This window comes from Gymnodraco acuticeps, unplaced genomic scaffold (genome assembly GCF_902827175.1).
Source record: "Gymnodraco acuticeps unplaced genomic scaffold, fGymAcu1.1, whole genome shotgun sequence".
NCBI classification, from domain to species: domain Eukaryota; kingdom Metazoa; phylum Chordata; class Actinopteri; order Perciformes; family Bathydraconidae; genus Gymnodraco; species Gymnodraco acuticeps.
This window is the reverse complement of record NW_022990135.1, coordinates 3,237,227-3,260,428: the sequence shown is the minus strand read 5'-3', so window position 1 is coordinate 3,260,428 and position 23,202 is coordinate 3,237,227. Positions and strand designations below refer to the sequence as shown.

The following is a 23,202-nucleotide window of genomic DNA, read 5'->3' as shown; positions in this document are numbered from 1 at the left end:
ATGGACCATATGGACTGAGAGCTAATATAAGACCAGGACAGATGTTTCTCCCCGGGTGTGCATGGCTTTGAGTGGGACAAGAGATGGGGGGAAATAATTTACATCTGAGAGGACAGAGCAATGAAGAATAATAAAAGAGTAAGGGAAGCATTAAAACATTACCTGTTCTTCATGGTTAGAGTACTTTCTGTATTCAAATTATAAGTAACTTGTTGTGGTACTATGAATAACAATGATGATGAAAAAAATGTTTTGAAAATGCCAAAAAATGTAAAATAAATTGCATAAAGTGTGTGCTGTACTGACACCACGAATGGGATGTTAAGTCAAATCCCTCGACAGCACCATGGCCAGCTCCTGACTCACTTTGAGACAGAAGAGCATAAACTGAGTGGAAAGAGGAAAGGAGGAGAACTCCATGGAACCTCACGAGGCGACACACCTCTGCCCTGACGTCACCCTTCGCAACAAGTGACTCTGAGATAAGTCATCGCTGCTCCAGAAGTAAACACTCATTAGTGTCTAAAGTACTACTTAGATACTCGTCGAGGTGTTTTGTAGCCTTTTTGTTAACTTACGCTGCTTCTTTGCGTCATATAAGTACGTAAAACGTTAGCTTGAGCAGGTAAATTAAGCTAGCTAGCACTCACTAAGCTAATGCTAAAGTAGCGTCATTAGTGCTAATATAGTAACGCCTTTTAAATTTCACTCGCTGTGACATGACAGTGTCAGTCCTGTAGTACAATGTACAAATACTCGGTTACAAGTAAAAGTCCTGCATTCAAAAATGTACTTCAAAATATGCTTTTAGTGTTAAGTACCAAAAGTAAAAGTACCCATTGCAACGCCACATTATTAAGCTATTATAATAATTATTGATGCATTAATGTGTGCTTCCCTTCAATGTTGCCCTTGGTAAATGTGGCGTTTATTTGAATTAATTACCTTTGTTACTTTATGTAGCCTACATTAAGCTGGCAATAATCTATATTCCTACTTAATTAGTAACATTTTAATTAAGGACTTTCACTTGTAATGTTCAGTAGGCCTATGTTAAACCACAGGCAATGCTGAATTATGTCCGCAACAGTAAAATAATTCAACTTAAAATATAATGAATTAAACGAAAATGGGTAGCCTAATAATAAAGTGTTTATCTGCTAATAAGGCTGCGTAAAATAGCGAGTTGTGCGCTCCAAGGCTGTAACGTGTTACTGTAATTCGTTACTGTGCGTTACCAGCTAGCCCTGCCTCTACTATCTCTCCGTCTGCTGCTTTGTCTACGCATCCATGTGGGTTTCTCCCCTTCACAGTGTCGGTGTTGCTCTCCGGTGTGTCAGCCTCAGCCATTGGCTTCAGAGACCTCCCTCCGTAACAACACAGACGCACAGCGCGCACAGTGCTTTCGAGGAGCGACGGTGAGATGTTGGAGAAACTGCGGTCTACCGACTCCTTTCTTTCCATCGGCGAGGAGCGCAGGGAAGCCTCTGCGATGCGCTCAAGCGGGCACGCGTCGGAGTTGAAATAAGGGAAACACGGGGGGTCTTAAACAAAAAGAGAGAGGGGGCGATATTCTTGCGAGGATGACTGACTGGTGACAAAGAAAACGGGGAGCCCTTCTGGCTTGGGTTGTCTTCCGCTAGAACTTGACGGAAGGCGTTTTGGGGGACCGGCTTGGAAGATTTGTTTATCATCATATTTATTGGAGGGGGAACCATGCCTGTCAGGAGGGGTCATGTTGCGCCGCAAAATACGTTTTTGGGAGTAATAATTCGCAAATTCGAAGGACAAAGTGAGTACCTCATGGTTTCCAGTGTGCTGCGATGCCTGCCTTTTGTGTCTGCATCCTCATAATAATAATAATTGGGTTGTTAGGGAATCGCCTAATAGGCCTGCCTTTATAACAATAAGCTTAAGATGCAGATAGAACACAATGAACCTATTCTATGTTTTAATGATTTTATGTCAGAGATGCATGAAAAGTCATTTAAAGTGAATTATCCAGCTCTGTGTCTTAGCACCTCACCTGCTCCAGTGGAAAGTGTAGTTGAAAAAGCTGCATATGAGAAATAAGGATCAAGCATTTAATCCCCCAAAACCTGAATTGCCCATAATAATAATAATAATTTGTTACCGTTATTGAGGAATATTCAATATAATGAAGGGATAATCCAGCTTCCAACAGCCACCATGTTTATTTAACGGTGAATCACTGCACTCAATTAGTCTTGTTTCTGTTATTCTGCCCATGAACAAATTATCATTCCCCCTCTCTCCATCTCTCCTTTTTCAGATAAGAAATTCATCATAGCCAATGCCCGGGTGCAGAACTGTGCTATCATCTACTGTAATGACGGCTTCTGCGAGATGACAGGCTTCTCCAGGGCGGACGTCATGCAGAAGCCGTGCACCTGTGACTTCCTGCATGGAGAGTTCACCACCCGGCACTCGCAGGCTCAGGTAGCCCAGGCTCTCATGGGATCAGAGGAGCGCAAGGTAGAGATCACCTACCACCGCAAGGATGGTGAGTACCGCTGACTCTGGGGGTCAGGTGACATGTACAGCATGACATAAGGCTGCAGTGAACTCATAGGTGAAAGAGATACTCACATCTTTTAGTAAAGGAAAAATAAGCAATACTACAGTGGGAATATTACTCTTCTTACTGAACTTACTTTAGGATAAGTATTAGTATCAAAATATATTTGAGTACCCAAAAGTAAAAGTACTCACTATGCAGAATTGCTGTCATGAGGATATCATATAATTGGATTATAATTATTAATGTCAACATCATTTTCATTATGAAAAAGGATGAGTTCATGACTTTTTTTACAGATATCTTAATTCCCCAAAATATGTCATCCTTTTTTACTTGAGTAATGCATGCTGGCTGAACCTAGCTCTGTCAGTCGCTTAAAAAAATCACGTTTTGGTTTATTTCCACACGTTTTGTTGAGTTACTCCACCTGCAGTGTTAATGCCAGATACGCAGTTGAATGTGTGACTGTCTCTGGATACACTGCTGGTCATTTCTATCTCTGAGTCTGCTCCATGTAGAACATTTTGCAGCGGGCAAATCACTGAGTGCACCCATTTGCATGTAAACCCTGAGGGGGGGAGAGAGCAGCTGTGAAGGTTTCCTTCACTTTCTGAGTGGTTAAACATTGCTAATGGTGTTCCTCAAGGTTCTGTTTTAGGTCCACTTTTATTCTCCATCTACATCAACAGTTTAGGTGAAAATGTGGACGAAGCTACTTTAAATTTTTATGCTGATGATACCGTGATGTATTGTGCAGGTCCCTCCATTAAGGAGGCTGGTGTTAAATTACAGGCTGTTTTTAACATTATTCAGACTCAGCTCGCTGAACTAAAGCTTCTTTTAAATGTTGATAAAACCAAAGATAATGCTCTTTTCAAAAGCTAAAAAGACACCAGAGCCTGTTGTAGATATTGTAACTACGCAAGGAATAAAACTTGAAGTGGTTACCTGTTACAAATACCTAGGTATCTGGCTTGATGATTGTCTTACTTTTAAACTTCATGTCAATAACCTGCTTAAAAAGCTGAGGGTTAGGCTAGGTTTCTTTTTCAGAAACAAGTCCTGTTTCTCATTTGAGGCCAGGAAAAGGCTCTGTGACCTTTTTACCTGTGCTGGACTATGGTGATCTGTTGTATATGAATGCACCTGCCTATTGCCTGAACAAGTTAGATGCCGCCTATCACAGCGCACTGAGATTTGTCACTAATTGTAAAGCACTTACTCATCACTGTACCCTGTATGCCAAGGCAGGTTTGCCATCACTTACTGTAAAGAGGCTCAGTCATTGGTACACGATTATTTATAAAGCTTTGTTGGGTAAACTCCCGTATTACATCTGCTCTCTGATAACACAGAGAGTTGCAAGCAGCTATTGTCTGAGATCGCATGATGTAGTATTGTTAGATGTGCCAAGAGCAAGGACTGTCTTAGGTAAGACAGCTTTTATGTGCGCAGCTCCACTTGCTTGGAACAATCTTCAGCAAGAATTGAAACTGAGCAATCTCATTCCTCTGCATGTTTTTAAAGCTAGGCTAAATGAAATGCTCGTTGATACTATGGGCACTTGTAAATGTCTATAACTATGTAAATGTATCCTGTAAATATAATGTATGATGTCCTTTATTGTTTCATGTGGAACCTATATGCTGCAGGTCTCCCTTGAAAAAGAGATCTATGATCTCAATGGGACCAATCTGATTAAATAAAGGTTTGAAATGAAATGAAATTTGCTGTAAAGTCCAGTTTTGAAGTGATGCAAAGCAGCGCAGGGTGGCTGGGAGATGTTCATTAGCCTGTGCCGGAGAGGGTACCATGGGAAAGATGTAGCTCACTTCCCCAGAGAGTAATGTGAGGAGAGTAAGCCGTGTGCTTTCTGTTCTCAATACATCTAAGAAGAATAGCATGGTGGATGTACAGTAGTGAACACAGATGTTATTGCTGCATTCTTTAAGCTACATCCTCGGCATTTTAGCATTAAAATGTCAACATCCTGTCAGAACTCACAGGCATGACCCTCTTCTCTGACTGAATAGCCATAGTTTAAATAAAGTACTTGCGTGCATATGCTGCTTATGAATTCTGCATACAGATCATGACTTGGTATGACAGCTGGTTTCATCTCAATGAGTTATAGGCAAGCTCCAGAGTTACATTTTCAACTGTGGTAGTTCAGAAAGAGTTCAAGTATTGACCTCCCACAATGACATGTGTGTTCAGATGATTAAGCCTCCTTGCATAACGCTTAAAGGGGAAGTTTTACTACGGCATAGGATTGATTGTTCGTTGTATGCAGGTTTAGGCTTTATTAGTTTATCCTCATCGATTGTTTGGTTGTTTTAATCCGATATCAACTAATCTATCGCACTCATTTTAGTTAGGTAAATGTCTTTACTGAGGCATCCATGAGTGAAGTAGCTGAGCGTTATAGGAGAAGTCTCTTGATCTGTAGAAAGGGTTGAACTGTATCTGCCTACCTACGGCTGGATGTTCTCATGAACATGAAACAAGATACAATGGGAGGGATCTTTCTGACATTTGATGTGAGATAGGAGCTCTGTATCAGTGATGGATGATGCAGTGCTCTTTGAAGATTGACCTGTGTGTGTGCATTCATATCAGGCAGGTATAGGAAAACCCAGAGAGAGAGGTGATGTAGAATAGGGCGGTTTACGGAGTAGTGACACATGTTAGTATCCTGGGATACACGTGTGTGTGGTCTCAAAGGTAGAAAGAGTGAGATGAATTTAGTGGATAATGCTTAGAGGCGGAGTGGAGGACTTATTCTTTGAGTGGTTGGAGTCAATATGCAACCAGAGCCTTGGTGAGGCATGTCTTATTTTATGTTTTCCGAAGTATGACACCCAGGGAAAGAACATGTTCCTAAGTTTTATGCTATGTACTGTTTTAGTTTTAAACTTTGAAAAGGAATGCTGTTTGCAGATTTGTTCTGGCAATACTTTTCTGACGATAGTAGAACATTCTTAATATGTTTTCTGTCCTTTACTATATTTACAACTTCCCTTTGTTATAAAAGAGATGATTACTACACATTTCTCGAAACACGTTTTTAAAAATAACCTCACAGAATCCATTAGTTAGCACTCTCATTAGTGAGCTGTATTGCATTACCACAAGAACATTTGACGTATAAAGCTTCTGGGAATATTTGTTGAACTAATTAAACCAAACAAAGATCTTTGAAGACCAAACATCCGCCTTAGGGGAACCAAGCTTCAGCATAAGTAGTGTACTTTCACTTTTGATACTTGGACACTGACTCATAATGTAGCACCCTTATACTTTATACTAGGATTCAAGTATGTTGAATATGACCATTACAGGTCTGATGCTCCTCTAGGCAGACTTACTGTCAGCCAGGCCAAGCTGCATCGATCTGCTGAGCAAACAGCATTAATGAGGACACAAATACCTTCATGTTGCATTGATCTTCAATACCGGTGCATTGGAGAGGAGAAATCAATGAGGGCCGAACGCCCTGCCTCCACCGGCTGACCCACAGGAGACTTGGATAAAAAGAGCTGGGGGACTTCTGACAGTCGGACCCAGCATCGGGGGGAGAAGGCCTCATTACCATTCTGTACACTGAGCCACTAATTACCTCCGTGTTTCCTCTCACCTGACCTCAGAGCTTCTCTAGGGAAGGTCATACATCCAGGTTCGCTCCTCCTATATTCTCCTTAGTTTTCAATAACAACTAATCGCCCTGATTATCAGGATTCCTTAGTAGGAATGAATTGACCTGATGTGGGACGAAAAACGGAAAAACAAGACCATGACCTCAAGTTTGAGGAACAAGCAAGGACATGTTTATTTGGTTCTACTTGGGGCTTTTTTGTAGTTGCGAAACTACAGAAGAAAATGTCAGGTAAAGATATTAAAAAGTGTGCTGGCTTCTGGGAGCCATCTGATTGGAATGGACCACATTAAGACGTAAGATTTCAGATTGCAGCCATTTAAGAAATACTTTGATCTTAGATGTAACTACCTCCCTCCCTCCCACTCCATCCACTGCACACACACAGCTCTCATTTCCTATCTCGATTGTCTCCTGTATTGGAATTCCAGGGGAAATGTCATTGCGGCAAGCTGATTGCTCTCCTTGTGGTGGACCGTTGGGGTTTCTGCGAGCCAATCTTCTTCTTTTTAATCCCGTGACCCGGGGTCTGCATTATAAACGCATCGCCCGCTGTCCTTTACAGTCCGTGAAGGAGATTCTCCTCGTCAGCACAATCTCTGGCACATTGTTAATGCTTTGTGATTTGTGCCTTCGCAGGTCCACTGGTCCTTTTGCCTCTGATTGCTCATATCTCCATGACCTCGAAAGAGAAAGTAGGGTCTAAAAGTAGTGTATTCCAAACCCCTGTGCTTGACATTTAGGTACTGAGAACATGCTACATTTGTAACAATTGTATTTTTGTTGACCTTGGTAGACTGTACGTTCTGAGCACTGCCTCTTCTCGACTCTATCAGCACCTGAAAAGACAAAGTATGACTCACTGGTGCTATTTCGATTTGCACTTTGCTGTCATCATCCCATCATTTATGCATGTAAGTCATTCCATTTGTATCCAATGGAGAAAAACAAACCCGTGTTTCTGTGAGGATGCTGCAGTGTATGCGCAGTATGTTTTATGGGCTTACTATGTTTACAGATGATCACAGATACACAATTATAATCACAAACAAAGCAAAAACTCTGTCAACAACAAGGATTTCTGTCACTGAGAACAAAACAGTGCTAACCACAGGGTGCCTTGCTGCTGATGGGTTTAAGATGATTCCTATGAAACTGTCAATTTGAATCAATTATAAATAACTAGTTAAATACATAATACGTTTTTTATGGATTTGTCCCCTGTCACTTTCTTTTCAAACAGAATAACACAGCTGTGAAACAAAGTGAAAAGAAAGACTAAGCAGGTTAGAACCAGAGATGTCATTACAAAATCCTGAGGGGCTGTCATATAAAGCAATCCTTTGTTGAAACTACAGATAAAGAGTAAAGACGTCAAATGTAATAATTTAATTAACCATAGTCATAGTCCCTCCATTAAGTGGCCTTACAGTAAGTGTTGGAATGTTGCCAAGACGTTGGGTTCCCTTTCTCCTGGCAGACTCTTGTTAAAGATAGCCACATGGTCTATTTAAATGCTAATGCTTCATGGGGTAATTACACAGTAAAGTAGTGGGAAATTGGAATTTGCTAAACGACATGATCTCCTCTTATCTACAACAAACGGTAAAGCATTAAGCACAGACCCTTATATTTAAATACCGACTGTTTCCTACATTACAAAACAGTGCTGTGAGCAGCTATAGCTAACACTACAGTCAATGCTTTTAGTCTTTGGTCTTTTATTTATTAGTAAAGGCCTTCAGCCCTGCACATACATGACTAAGGTAAAGATAAAGCATCTTTTCAAATATCCACGAGTATTTACTGAGCAACAGTTTCTCTATACGCCTTTCCAGTCAGTGATTCAAATAGAATAATCACAGTGTCTTGCTGTCGGACTAAAGGGCCTCTCAGGGGTCTATCAAGAAAATCCATAAGCTCAGTAAATGGTAAAAGCTTTCACTTGCAAATAGCAAATGAGACACGCTATAAATAGATTCAAGTTAGTTGTGCTTCAGTGATGCTCGCTGATATCAGAACTTTTTTCATCAGCGCCGCTTAAAATGCCATACTAATGTTGAATCTTCAGATTGTGATGGCTGTTAAAAACATGACATCTTTGCTAGAGTACCTCACTCTGGGGACGGAGATGTTTTTAGTGTTGTCTAGTAATTACAAAATGGCTTGTTTTGTCCAACAATTAAGCACTGTAGACAAAAAGGATAACAATTAATGAAGCAGTCTTTTTTGATTCTACAATTTATTCTGCCTTTTCAAAACAGGCGCAACATTACCCACAATGCAGTTCAATTGCAGACAGTTCAATCAATCCGGGTGTGTTACGCTAATAGCAGCTCATCTAGCCTAGAGCCTCTAGCCTGCAGCAGAAATGACAGCTCCTTGTTGGTCCTTTATACTACATGTTTCACCTGTTACCCCTTTAAGTGGCTTTGGCTGTTACAGCGGTTTTTTTATTGCAACATCTTCAATTTACAACACAGTACAGAAGACAATTCAGGTTGCACAACATTTTGGATTAATTCAATCCCATCCCTCTATCCTACATCCCAAATAACTCCAGAGAGAAACTTGAAAACCAGCGGAACTATCACCACCCTGGAGGAAAAACACAAACCGTTCCAAACACTTGATAGTAGTTAGACATTTGTAGCTGCTTTAAGGTGTTTTTTTACGATGGACATGTCATAGTCTTGCAGTAATGCTTCAGATGCAACTTGTGACCAAGTGGTGTGAACTGCTCTCAAGATAACAAGGAACCAGTCAATACGGCCCTGTAGCCTCAGAGGAAGTAGGGCACGATAAATGATATGACTCGGGTCATTTGCTTGAAGCCGTTTGATGGTGTGACTGCGGAACAGAAACCGTCCTCTGTAAAAGCAATTATTGCAGCTGAATATCAGACGGCTTCTTCCATGGCAGGAACACCCTCTTGAATCCAGTCCAGCAGCTTTAATTATAGATGTACATAGTTCTGATTCCCTCTGTCTGTCTCTCCGCAGAGGGGGGGTTACCACTGAAGGGCTTCGGAGATACATCAAATGATCCCAATGAATAAAGGATCATTTAAATAAGGGAGTTGTTTGGAAAATGGTGTGTGACTTTGCTCTCATCAGTTGTGCCTGAGAGGAAGGAGTTTAATGAGCTAGTCCCCCCACACACACACACACACGCACACACACTCTCAGTCTAAAGTGACAGCGTTGCGTTGTAGCAAAGGCTTCGATTTTCTCTGTGCTCATGCCTCAAAGTGGAGCTCATTTATAATGAGTTTCTTCGCTGCCAGCAGCAAGAACTACAGATTCGACAAGAAGATGTGTTGTAACCATAGACTGTATATGGTTGTAACTCTGCTTGGTGGTTGCTGATATAAACCTGAGTGCTTTAAAGCAGTCAAAGTGGAGGCATGTGAGGTAGCGACATGCCCCTGCTGTGCTTTTACAGTCCTGTCTTAACCTCATACACATTTATTTCCCTCCTTTGGATTCATTTTCTGTTGTCGGTCCCACCCTCACTTGGCCGTCTCTATGTGCATTGTAGCATAGGGTTGTCCTGGCAACAGTTCAAAGAGCCATGATATATCAGCTACTCTCAGATTCATCCTGCAGAGTCAAAAGTAGAATCTAGTAGTGCTAATGCAAAGGGATTTAACATGTTTCAACGTCTATCATATGCACAACAATTTAATTTAAAAAAAAGACAAGAGAATCACTTAAGTAAAAGCCAACCCTAAGACATAAAAAACTCAAATGTGGCGGTGTTGAACCATTCCTGCTTTCCTGGTTCATAGATACAAATCTCATACACATACGTAATGCAGAATGAGATGAAATGCCGTGAAAAATGACGACAGCCTATTTGCAGACATGACTATAGGCTGTAGAGACATTATAGTCTGGATCACTGTGGTGGAATGATAATCCTTACAGCCATGACTCTGCTGTGGCTACGCACAAGCTTAGAGGAAGCACGTTTATGTTCATGCCCTTTATTTATGCATTTTGACTTATTGATTTATCGGCAGTCAGTTTCTGCTGCCTTAAGGCATTTTCATTTATCATCTTTCCAGATTAGAACATGAACATGGGAAATCATAACAAAAAAAATATCAGGGTAGCTTTGAGTTACAAATTAAAAATAAACGATACACCTGTAGTGCCCTTAATCAGAATGGCCTCAGACATATATTCGATACATGCAGACATTGGCATTGATATTCATGAAACCTTGTCCCTTAAGTCATTGGGATCAATAACCCATTTCTTCAGTGGCCTTCCTCTTTCTGGTGAGGTTACAGTCACAGATCCAACATCATCTTCTCATATGTCATCCACATATATAAAGAGGTCGTAATCAAGATGTTTAGGTCTTTGAATTAATACAATTAAACACAAATCATTTAGAATCTTCAGAAAAATGAAGCTTTTCTCCCAACAGTATTTGATTTTGACTACTAATACCCATATGGAACTTTGAGACTATTGGCCATGTCTGATATGCAATATTTCATGGCTGCCGATATCAATGTCGTATAGCAGTTTAACCTCAGCTTGTAATGTGTTTCACCTCACGTTTGGCTGGCCCGGTGCCACTGAACACACACGGGTCATTGTGATGTTGGATCTATGGATTAAGCCCACACACACTGCCAATATGTGACGCTATTACCACAAACAAACAGTAAACAGTCTCACAGCCCCCTCCCCCAACCTGCCCAGCCTCACACACTTCACTTTGCAGGTCTCCCTCCCCCTGCCTTCTCTTACTCTCGCCTCATTGAGGGGCCTCACCCTCACCCACCCTGCACAGCTGTACAGAGACACTGTTCATCCATTCAGAGAGATGAATGGTGATTTAATTGTAAGATATGCTTCAAAGTGCAATAAAAAGGTTTATGGGTACAAATGTTGATCCCTCCTCCCCCCTCTCATATTTATGATTCCAGCCCATGATCCCTGCTTTCTCTCATTCACAGATCACATGTTAGCATCTGTGAATGAAAGTCCATTCATTTGTTCTCACCTAATCAGGCTCCTTCATTCATCAGATCACATGCTGACCTGATCGTTTTCATTCATGTTTGACATTTGGTCAATTGTTCATGGCTTTTTGGAATGCACATATTAATGTGAAACGGCACATGTTGCTCTCACATCACAATAAATAAACAAACAATTAGGGATTTATTTATTAAGGTGTGAGCAACATTCATTGGGATCAATCACTTATTTTTGTATGATATGTTTCTTGTGAAGTGAAAAATGGTTGGCTCATAAAGGTATGAACGCTCTTTCTCCTGCCCTTAAGGCTTCTGGGAGGATGTTCCTCAATCGCGGGCTGAGTAATAAAACGACATGATTAAATGACCGGTACCAGAAGACCCGGGGGTTCTAGAGGGTTCATCATTTAAAAGCAAATCTGATAAATAGCAAGGATCAAGACCATTAAGAGCTTTGGAAACCAATAGAAGTCATTTAAATTCAATTCTGATCATTCCTGCTGTTTCAAAAGGGTATGTCTTAGTGCTCAGAGCCTTCAATCCTCCTCTAGGCATAGTGGCAGACCTGATGCTTGTCCATTAACATGTTGATGTCCTTACAGTGTTTTCACGCCCAGGCTGTCAGTGTTTGACCCTTTGAATCAGCCTACTACCATGAAATCTAAATGTCAGGCAGGGATCAGCAATCTGCGGAGTCACTTTGACGGAGATTGAATCAACAAGCCCTTAGAGTCCGAGGGGACAGCCTACGGCCACCGGTCTGTTTCATCACAGCTCAACAAAACCTGACAACCGCACATTCTGAAGGCCTGGGACCACTGAGGCTTTGTATTTGTCATATGAGTCTCCTCCACACAAGACTCATATTGTTGTTTTTCCTGTGGGCAGACAGATAGCTGAGGTTTTGACAAAAGTCAATTGGTATCGCAGTGCAGTGTTAAGACAAGCATGACAGGAAGTGGCGCCTGGCAAGCTTTTACAGTGTTGTTTAATCACATTTGTTTCAGTATCTACAGGAGCACTTACAGCACATCGCCGTGATGTTGTTATTGGTTTTTCCTGTAGATGTGACATGTCCTCCTGTCAGCCTGTGAGAAACGTGTTATTTGGTTGTGTCTAAAGCCCTTATGATTGAGAGAAAGTAAAACCTTTAACAGTCAATATAATCCTTTTAATCAACACATCATAGATTATTGCCCAGATACAGGGCAAACACAGATAAGTACACTAATAACACATATGCAATCACACACTGAATCAATACAGCAATCTTTTATCAGGACAACAAGCGCGCCAATGACTGGCAAGGGAAACAAAAAATATATATGTATACAAATACACAAGCAGGCATTATTTGCACACATCCAATCATATCCCGTTGCTGTGTTTGCAACTAGTCAGGTTTTTCCCACATTCATAATGATGAACGGTGTATTTGTGGCAGCGTTCACAGCGTGCTGTTTGACAGAGTGTGCAGAGCCTTCCATCACCCTCCATGATCTCCCAGATAACCTTTCTCAGTGCCACGGCGTGGTGCCCACAGCTTCAGACAGATTATTCCTAATACTGCTCGGCCAGGCTTTGTTGTAGTCCGTGCATTGCTTAGGACTCGCCTCATGACCTTAAATGATATCCCTACGCTAACAAGTCAACCACAAGTACAAAATACCTTTTGTTTTACAGCAACAATGGGATTTGAACCTTACACAATGACCTGTGAAATAACTAACATGGGGGAAATAGCAGCATGATGTACTGAAGGTGATTTAATAATGTGCTCCCCACTGTGACAGTTATTAAGTAGCATTTTTTACACGATTTTGTAATTCCATATTGTGATTTTGTTAAGTTATGAGTCATTCTGCTGCCCTAATTTGGATTCACTTACATAAAACAGAACTTTACTTTTCATTTATTATCTCAGAGTGAAATCAAAACCTGAGTGCACTTTTGTCATCTGATCGTTTACCTTGCAACTTAAACTCAGATATTGTTAGGTGTCTAACACACGGTTATAAACCTTATTTTATACGTTGCTTTTTGACATTTTTCTTTGATTGATACACACCTGTGATGCAGTGATTTGACATGTGACCTCTGGGTGATGGGTCAGTCTCTGATGATGTTGTAACCTCGAGGATAAGGTAGCTCCTGGATTAGAGAGTTAAACAGCTCTTAGTACAACTGAATGTTCTCGGGGGGAGAAGGGGAATGGATCTCATTCTCCTAATGGAAGGCAGAAGAATAAGCCTTCCTCTCTTCAGAACAAGGTCTATTCTTATGTTTAACTGTTTAATTTCCACAACCGAAGCTGTGCTTGATGTACTTCCTTTATAGCCTAACGTTAAGTACCATAAACGTGTGTTTGCCACAGATCTTATTTTTTGCATGATACAAAATCCAATAGAAAAATCCCATTGGCTTTTAGTCGAGGGAGCCCTTGCTATCTTCTGGGCCGGCCTACACAAATACATCACTGCGCCACTCTATAGTGCGTCATATTTAGGAGAATTCATTTGGAGGGTGGTATGAGGGGGTAAGGCATGTCACGTGTATATGTATCATTGTAGCTCACAGGCTTCCCCACCTTTGCACACACCTTGTGCTATACGTCATCGTCATTCACACATTTACCTCACCTTCTCATGTAAAGTCAAAGAGGGGTGATGATAGTACAACAGGGATTGACTCAGCCACCCTGACTAACACACAGGGTCAGAGAGCGACCTGATTGGTTGATCTGATGACAATTATCCGAGAAGATGCTCCCCGCTGAGCTTCTGGCAGAGAGGGGGAGAGGGAGATGTCACCGTAACCTCCAGCGGTGCAGCACCAGCCAACAGCTCCCTGCTGCTGGAGGCTCGGCTCCCATCAGTGTCACTCACTGGCACACACACCTACACGTACAGTACACACACCATGTCTATTAAGCCCGGGCACAAAGCACAGGCTACAATTTCAAATGAGTTTGACTGCGATACTCTTGGCAGCGGTTTCTCCAAATTAGGGCTATCAGGATTCCTATACGCCCCCATCAGAAACAAGCAGTCGGCAGATGTTAAACTGCTGTGTGTGTGTGTGTGTGTGTGTTGTGTGTGTTGTGTGTTGTGTGTGTGTGTGTGTGTGTGTGTGTGTGTGTGTGTGTGTGTGTGTGTGTGTGTAGTGTGTGTGTGTGTGTGTGTGTGTGTGTGTGTGTGTGTGTGTGTGTGTGTGGGTGTGTGTGTGTGTGTGTGTGTGGTGTGTGGTGTGTGTGTGTGTGGTGTGTGGTGTGTGTGTGTGTGTGTTGTGTGTGTGTGTGTGTGTGTGTGTGTGTGTGTTGTGTGTGTGTGTGTGTGTGTGTGTGTGTGTGTGTGTGTGTGTGTGTGTGTGTGTGTGTGTGTGTGTGTGGTGTTGTGTGTGTCTGTGTGCTCGACAGACAGGAGAGAGTTGATGTAATTTCTTTTAACTGATCAAGTTGTATGTGCTGCTCTTTACCTTAGCTACATGCCCCCTTAGAACATGCCCACGTGGAGCTGCATTGTCTTAATTATTGATAGTGGAAATAGAATCTAATGAAATTTCCAGCATCTTGAAACCAGAACTGTTCTCACTGCACCCCCTAGGAGCTCTCCCACTTAGCACATTACTTTAGTTGAAAAACATGTCATTTTTGACTATTTTCACAATTCATTTGATGTTGTATTATACATTAGACAACTGTGAAGAAGGCTCTTTATAGTATCCACAGCACAATGGGAGATTGTTGTCTTTTTAAATAACAAAAAAAGTTAGGCATTATTTTCTTTAAAAAAACATATATTTTATATCATTTAAAAATAATTGCTGGTTTTCTGGTGGTACTACTGGTAAGTAGAATTTTACATACATGTTAATATGTTTTCACAAAGTCCCTCTCCTCTCACAGTTGATGTATGAGCAGTATACTAAGAGGCTGTTTTCACATGCATCAGTTTCACCTTGAACTAACAAGTGTGATGATCATCTCCATAAAAAATACACCAAACCGACACATCACCTTCTAACTATAAATCTAGTGGAGTCAAATGAAAGTCAGAAAAAGTGAGGCTGAACTGACATAACCTTGATGGAGTCTAATGTGTGTGTGTGTGTGTGTGTGTGTGTGTGTTGTGTGTGTGTGTGTGTGTGTGTGTGTGTGTGTGTGTGTGTGTGTGTGTGTGTGTGTGTGTGTGTGTGTGTGTGTGTGTGTGTGTGTGTGTGTGGTGTGTGTGTGTGTGTGTGTGTGTGTGTGTGTGTGTGGTGTGTGTGTGTGTGGTGTGTGTGTGTGTGTGTGTGTGTGTGTGTGTGTGTGTGTGTGTGTGTGTGTGTGTGTGTGTGTCGTGGGGGTGTTGAACAGCTCTATGTGATAAAGGCAGCGCTCTGTGGGAACAGTTGCTCACTGTCCTCACCTGAACTCCAACAGTGATGCTGCCTTCAGTCCAGATCTCGAGGTCAAATGACCCAAAAACAAGTTCTGTATAAAGATTCAACTTTATTGTGATTGTTTCTCCACTAAGTTTTGGATGACATTTGTCCATCTGTCTGCTGAAAATATATTTGTATTTATTCCATGACTAATGTGTGATCCAAGTCGTTTATTGGACAGAGATTTAGTCCAAAAAGAAATGGCATGGAGGACAATTTGTTATTGTGGTGTGTTCAAAAGCAATGCCTCTAAAGCTTTGGTCTGATAACATTAAAGAGCCCCTCAGTGTAAAGGAATATTTTGGTCTTGTTAAAGTATATAGAGTTTAGTGATTTGTCCTCGGGAATCTGTTTAATATGGTTGAAGTGTATTCCTGCCTGTAATGTGATCCATAGCTTCTCAGGAAGACACAGGTCAAGAGGTCATCTGATGTCTTGTGGGGGAGAAGCTTGGCTCATGTGGGTTTACAATGCAACGAGTCTTTGTCTCGACATCTGGCATGCATTAAAGGAAAACCCGCGTGTTTTAGGGCCCTCCTCTTCTCCATGTATAGATGGGTGCTTGGTGCTTTTGGGGCAGAGTTTGCTGGTATCTTACATGAGAACTGTGATATGCTGTGAACTCTCCGGCCGTTCAGGCTCTCAATAAATATCAGTGTATTGACAGGCGAATCCAGTTTCCCTCATTTGATGATGCGCTCAACATTGCTGCAAAGAAGTTTTTACTTCACACTCAGCATACTGTGATTTGGCATATTTTGTGTGTGTACCACACTGTGCTGTTATCCTGCTGAGCCATCTGCATAGCAACAGCTTACCAGGTAGCCCTGCTAATCCAGGTAGGCTGCTCCGCGTCAGGGAGGACGTGGAGACGTGTGGCGCAGTGGGTTAGTGCGTTGGTGTTGGGATCAGGGGAGCACAGGTTCAAACCCCACTGCAGTCAGCATGTCGTTGTGTCCCTGGGCAAGACACTTCACCCCAAATTGCTCCTGTGGGGATTGCACACAGTATTGAGTATGTAAGGATAAAAGCGTCTAACAAGTCAAATGTAATGTAACATGTAATCAGGAAATGAAGCAGAGTGGGAAATGGTTAAATCAATAATAACCACATTTCCCCTCAGGCTTAAGGCTTGTGGCTTGACTTTGACACACCGGGCGAGTGCAACAATGCAACAGCAATCTGATCAGGCTGTTATATAGAGGACTGACTCTGGATTTTGGGATGATTGTCAGTTTTTATCAGCTCACAACTTGGCAACGTTGGAGATTAGTCACAAACAGCAAGTCAGCACTTTGCTCCATCCTCAGCATATTACAGACCAGTTTCTGCAGATTTGTGAAGGAGAATGCTGAGTCATGCTGTTTTAAAAGACACAAGTATATTTTGTCAAGTGTAAAATGGCACCTGAGGTGTCACATTAGGAAGCTTAACTATGTTTTGCCCTGCCTAACATATTCAGGTCAGAGATACTCTGACTAAATCCGTTTTAGGGTCTTTCAGAGGTGCGTTCTCTCATTACGCTGCGCCGTGTAAACCAGCTCCATCGCCTGCTTATTAGATTTAGTTGGACAAAGAACATTCGGCTAATTAATGCTGCCCGCAGCCTGTGTGTGAGCGGCTGTGTGTGTCTGTGCTGAACTGAGATCTGTGAACCTCATTAGTGTTTGTGTCCTTGTGTGTACTCCCGGTTTTCTGTCTCTTTGCCAGTGTGTAAATGTAAATGTTATCTCTGTGTGTGTATGTGTGTGCGTGTGTGTGTGCGTGTGTTTGTCTTTGACCCTCCGCCGAGGCAGGATATGCAGAGGGACGGGCAGAGATTTGCATCTGCAGCAGCACCGGGATCTGTTTGATCTGTCCACTTATAACACGTCAGGAGGCCTTCCTGCACAGAACCTGGGCACATACAGTATCTCACTTCTCAGGGAGGGAGACCAACCCAAAGAGGGAGGGAAGAGAACCGAGGCTGAAGGGACAACATAGCATCGTGAGAGAAAAAGAAGAACACAAATGAGGGTGGATTTAATAAAGTTCAAACAGAAAGGGGGGGAAAGCTGTATAACTAATAGCAGTGAGTCAAAAGAAGTCAGTTATACTGAGTTATTGAGGGGAACGAGCGGGAAATGGAAAATAAATAGTCGTAACAGATTGATTTTGTGCCTCATCACATACTTACTTGTCTTTTAAGTGTAATGGAAAACATGAAATGGGTGCACTCATACAGCAACAGCACAAGTAGATTTCTTTTTTACGATTTTTCCATATTGATATAAATCACAAATAATTTGAATTCAGGTTCCATCCAGTTTCTCATACAGAATATCTACACACACACACACACACACACACACACACACACACACACACACACACACACACACACACACACACACACACACACACACACACACACACACACACACACACACACACACACACACACACACACACACACACACACACACACACACACACACACACACACAAGCACCCAGCCTCCTCTCATTCTTATATTGCCCAAACAAGTTCAACCATTATGCCTTTTAGAACATAATACTTAGCTCCAATGAATTATAAATGCCCATGGTTTCCAAGCGGCTTATTTTTAGAGCATGCACACACACACACAAATACACACAGAGATTGCTTTACAAAGCTGGGGTTACGTCCCCTACTGAGGCATACCGAGGTAACACTCAGCACTGTAGTGTGTATGAAGATAATGGGCGTGTATGGTCTCCATATTTCTAATTTCCCTGTGTGTTCATGATGAGCTGCCATTTAATGCATTCACAGGGGAGACATTCGCATTTGATGAATTTATCCTCTGTAGACAACGTTTTCTCTGTGGACCTGCTAGCATCACTACAGGGGAAATGATGTGGTGCAAAAACGGCATAATATGAAATATTATAAGATGAACTTTACTCTCTTGAAATGTGACAAATGAAATGAAAGGAACACATATTTCTTTGTGCTGGAGACAAATTAAACTAATATCCAACTTGGAACATAAGGTTGCCTTTCTCTATAGCAATCACTTGTTTCCATGGAAACAGACTCATTTTAATTATAATTTACAAACAAAATTAATTGTCAGAGTTTTATATATATCAGGATGCTCGTCATTGTCGTTGCTGCTCCTTGTTGCCAAGGAGATTAAACAGTCACTTTCGTATGAATACATCCTGCAGATGAGGCGGCTGCAACATGTTTTTGATCTACTTAATTGTTGGTTAGGGGTAAAACATGGCATTTGTTCATATTAAACTACCCGAATTTGACTTCCTTTACCTCTGCACTTTCAAAAATGAAGCAAATATTCCGAAAGACATGCAAATGAAGAAAAATCTTCAGCAGATTCACAGAACACGTGTTTACTAAAAGCGCTGCATAAATGAAACGCCGCAAATACAACACTTTGGAAAATGGGAAGAAATATTTTGCAGCACGGTTCTTCCTAATGGATGTGTTTTGGGCCGTTGAAATACATCTTTCCCTCAAATGAATCCTATAAAGAGTACCACCTTCACTTTGAGGAGGGGCTTCTGCTGTCCATTATCACTGAAGGCAGGGACAGCGTTATACTGCACCCCCTCTTACTCCCTCTGACTGAAACTAATGGCTCCTTCCACTCAGGTTGACACTGATGTACTATTAGGGCAGGTTACTGCACAGCCCAGCAGAATCAGGGGTCCCCGATACATAAATCAAACTCCACGCTAGTGAGGCAGTGGGTTTGTAACCCTGCTGCACGATAGGAGCTTGACAATACAATGACCGCAGAATGGTATTCGGCAATTATATTGGTCCGTGTGTGGCAGGCATTCATATTTGAAAGAAAGAAATGCTGTAGGCTGGATGCCTACTGGGGGTGCTATAAATAGCCTCCTGGTGACAGCAGGACTTAGAGCTTAATGTGAGGGAGAGCATCTTCCAGAGATGTCTGTTTATTATTTATAACTTCATATACATTTCATTTTCTACACCAGTAACCCTGCTCATAGCTTCTTTACATCCAATTTTGCCAGGGCTTTAAACTTAATACTAAAGTCAGACAAATATCTTAAGAACCATCTTTTCTTCGGTTCGACTGCTGTGCTGATGAATGAGGAGCATTTAGACATGAGGCATTAACAGGGTCACACTAAATGTACCTCCTGTTGTGAAGCCACAGGCAAATCGCGGTTGAAAATCTGAGAGCAATTACATTTATTCCCCATTTAGCATCCAGAGAACGATAAGAAGGGAGAGACATTTCTGATTGCTGTGTTTTGCATACAAAGACAGGTTTTCTGTGCGCCACTTTCGGTGTCAACCATGGTAAAACAGAATTGAAGTATTTGGTAGGCATTAATGTTAACACGAGGTGAATGGATGTTTTCTCTGACTGTACCCGGCAGCAGGGCGCACTCGGGGCATGTCTGGATTTATGAAATCATTCCGCTCCAGAGGCTTCCCTCTCTTCGGACCTCTTGACCTTTTCACCCGCATTTCTCTGGCGGGCCTCTCCGCGCACACAGTGTTATCTGGGAAGAAGATGTTTGAATGTCAGTGTGTTAATGGAACGCTCCAGGGCCAAACTGTGTTGTAACTGGAAAGCTATTTCATTACTTTGAGTTAGGTTTTAACATCTTGTTTTGCACGGATAATAATGTATTTCTTTTAAGATTGATGGGGTTACAATTTCAGTGATGTATCAATTCACCAAAGCCATAATACATTTGATTTCTAACCTTTAATTTCCTCTTGCTTAGGTTCTAACTTCCTGTGCGCCACACATATCATCCCCGTGAAGAACGAGGAAGGCGTGGTCATGATGTTCATCCTGAACTTCGACTACGTCCTGGAGGAAGGCAGCAGCGACTCTCTGGAGAAACTCAACCACACCACGCCATCCAAAGCTGACCACCGTGAGTAAAGGGGATACAACATCTATACCCTAATGCTTTAAATCAACCATTGCACATCTCTTGTGATGTAGGTGCTGCAGGGGAAGAAATAAGTCGTCACAGATTGGAACATAGAAAAAGGAAAGGAATGATAGTAATGTAGCTGCCACTCATGACCTTTTTACTTGTAACCTTTTCACACATCCACATACATCTTTGTGACATGACCCTTTATATTTATCTCAATGCCCTGACAGACAATGCATCATATCTTGCCTCCGTAGCATACTGCTAAAACTTGTCTAATTTGTGCATTAGTGCCCAGCAGGAGTTCCCTGCTGGACAGCTCCTTGGGCATGTTGACACCAGCGTTTAGCAGACGCCGATGTGTTAGCCTGCCATCATCTCAAAGGTCCTGCCCAATTATAGCTACAGTGTGCCTGGATGGCCTGATGAACTAGCAGAGCCCCCGTCCCAGAGCTGTCTCCTTAATAGCGCTCTCCAACATCTTCTTGATGCCTCCACTCAGCTCTGTGTCTCCACTGTGACATCAGGCGCAGCAGCATGGAGGACCAGAGGTCACCCCTAGATGACTGTAATTGGATAAGGGTCCTAACAGGCTGTGTTGCCTCATGGGGTGTGCGATGTGTGTGTGGAGTATATAAGCAAGTGTTGTCTCCGTGTGCCGGATCAGTGAAACCATGCGTATAAGCTTTTCACTTTGTGTGCGTGTCACTGATAAGGCCTTCCTCTTTCACTTTTCTATGGAGGCTAATTGCTCCAAGCACAAGGGCAGTCCCTGATGGAGCACGCCTGTATGAATCAAAGTCTATCCGTCTAAATATATAAGTAGGCGTTCCTGAAAATCTGTTCGTCAGGTCTTGATATGTTTACAAGGTCTAGCCTCAGTGCTGCCTACATGTAACCTCTGCCGTTGCTGTTCCTCATTTCATCACAGCCCTCCCAGAGACCTAGTATTGCATTTTTTACTCGCAGATGGACAGAGGTCACATATTCTGAATAACTGCATAATTTAAGAGAACATCACTCACTGCTACGGATGTAAATTCAACTCAATGGAAGCCATGGTGTTACTATTCATCGGGCAGTTGTGTAGCAGCAGCTGCTTCTGAATGTTGTGAGGTGATGATCCATGTGTTGCATTATCTCGACTCCCTCTGGGGGATGAGCAGCCATACATTCGCTGCTGCCTAAGCATCTATCCGTTCATTGTGCCACCATCTTTTCTCGCATTATGTGGCTACTTCCACACATCCATTAATAACACCAAGACAAGTGGAATCAATCACTTTGTGACCTCAGCTCTTTTGGTTTAAAATGTTTTTACATAAAAACCTTAAAACACAACCAGAATGACCAAACATTCAGGAGATACCATATTGGAAGACCGCCCCACCAAAAGACACAGATATCTTCTTCAACAAGAAACAAAGCAGTAATATGTCGAGGTAATGAGGTAACATTATAAAGAAGCCCAATTTAGCTAAATGTAGGATCTTTGAAGATTTGAAGGTTTTGGTCAAGGGCTGACGATCAGCTCATTTGCTTTGCTCATCTCATTTGGACTTCTGCCTGTACTTTGACACAGCCTTTGATTTCTGCAGTGGTCGGTATAGGCGTCCGATATGGGTCAGCATAGTAGGACCCCTTTAAATGAGTGTGTGGACACAGAAGAATAACCCGTGGTACTCTCTGGAGCCTGTGAGCAATATGAGTACAAGGAGTCCAGGTAAACAATACTTAAGGAACACTTCAGTCTGTAAGCACATTAACTGCACTGCTGTGTTTTATTCATCTAACATCCTGACAACAGGAGACGGAGACAAACAGAAACAAAGCCGTCTTTGTCCCTCTTTTACCAAAGGAGGAAGCTTTATTGTTCTCTTTCTAATTCTCCCTGGCATCTGAATCATGCTCACATTACAGAAAGACATTTCACTCCCCAACACAGGGATCTAAGGGCCCAATTAATATTCAATGCAAATATTACTATCTGGTATCATAGCAACAAGGGCCACTGTACGTCCATTGGCTGTGTAAAGCCGGCGGTGAGTTTTAGCAGGGAAAGAATGAGAGTGTTGGAGAGGCAGTGAGAGTGAAAACACACATCTACTGTACACACACACACACACCAGTAACAGCACTCAAAGGCAGCTTATTCCTGCAAGGTTCAGCCCTTTTAAAATATTACAATTAAATATAGCTACTCGCACATTTTACAGCACACAGCGTGACAGAATTATGAGCTAATTAAAAGACTTATGGCGTATGTGTTTACCCTCGAGGCGCAGTAATACAAAGCGTTAAGCATGTAAAGGCTCTTGAGCGTCCATTTGTTATTCGGGTTAGGTGTCTTACATCAAACTGTCGGAAATGTAAAATGCTAGATTCATTGGGAGAACTGTCTTGAAGTGGTGTAATGCAAGTGAAAAGTGTTTGAGGCAGCCTTGCTAAACAGGGTTTTGTTGTATTGTGCAGAGTCTTTTGGAATATTAATGGAGACGCTGGTTTGGGTTTAGCTCCGGGCGGATGAATCAGATGCTAGTTTTGATCAGCAGTCCTATCTGCCTCACAGCACGGGCTCAGATGAAACACAACTTTGTTCACGAGCAGAAACAAGAACTCATTTCCTCTTCACCAAGATGAATCACTTGTTTAGTTGGTTATGAGC

At 42.1% G+C, this 23,202-nt stretch overlaps 1 protein-coding gene across 3 annotated transcripts in view; it reads left to right on the top strand.

The window, feature by feature from the left end:
- Positions 1–1,285: 1,285 nt before the first annotated feature.
- LOC117546596 (potassium voltage-gated channel subfamily H member 7-like) overlaps positions 1,286–23,202 on the top strand; it is a 57,447-nt gene continuing 35,530 nt past the window's right edge. For all 3 annotated transcript variants that reach the window (XM_034216870.1, XM_034216869.1, XM_034216868.1), the window contains exons 1-3: positions 1,286–1,792; positions 2,294–2,524; positions 20,376–20,531. In XM_034216870.1, coding sequence (XP_034072761.1) covers positions 1,717–1,792; positions 2,294–2,524; positions 20,376–20,531 — 463 coding nt within the window. In that variant the 5' untranslated portion in view covers positions 1,286–1,716. The remainder of the gene's footprint in view (positions 1,793–2,293; positions 2,525–20,375; positions 20,532–23,202) is intronic.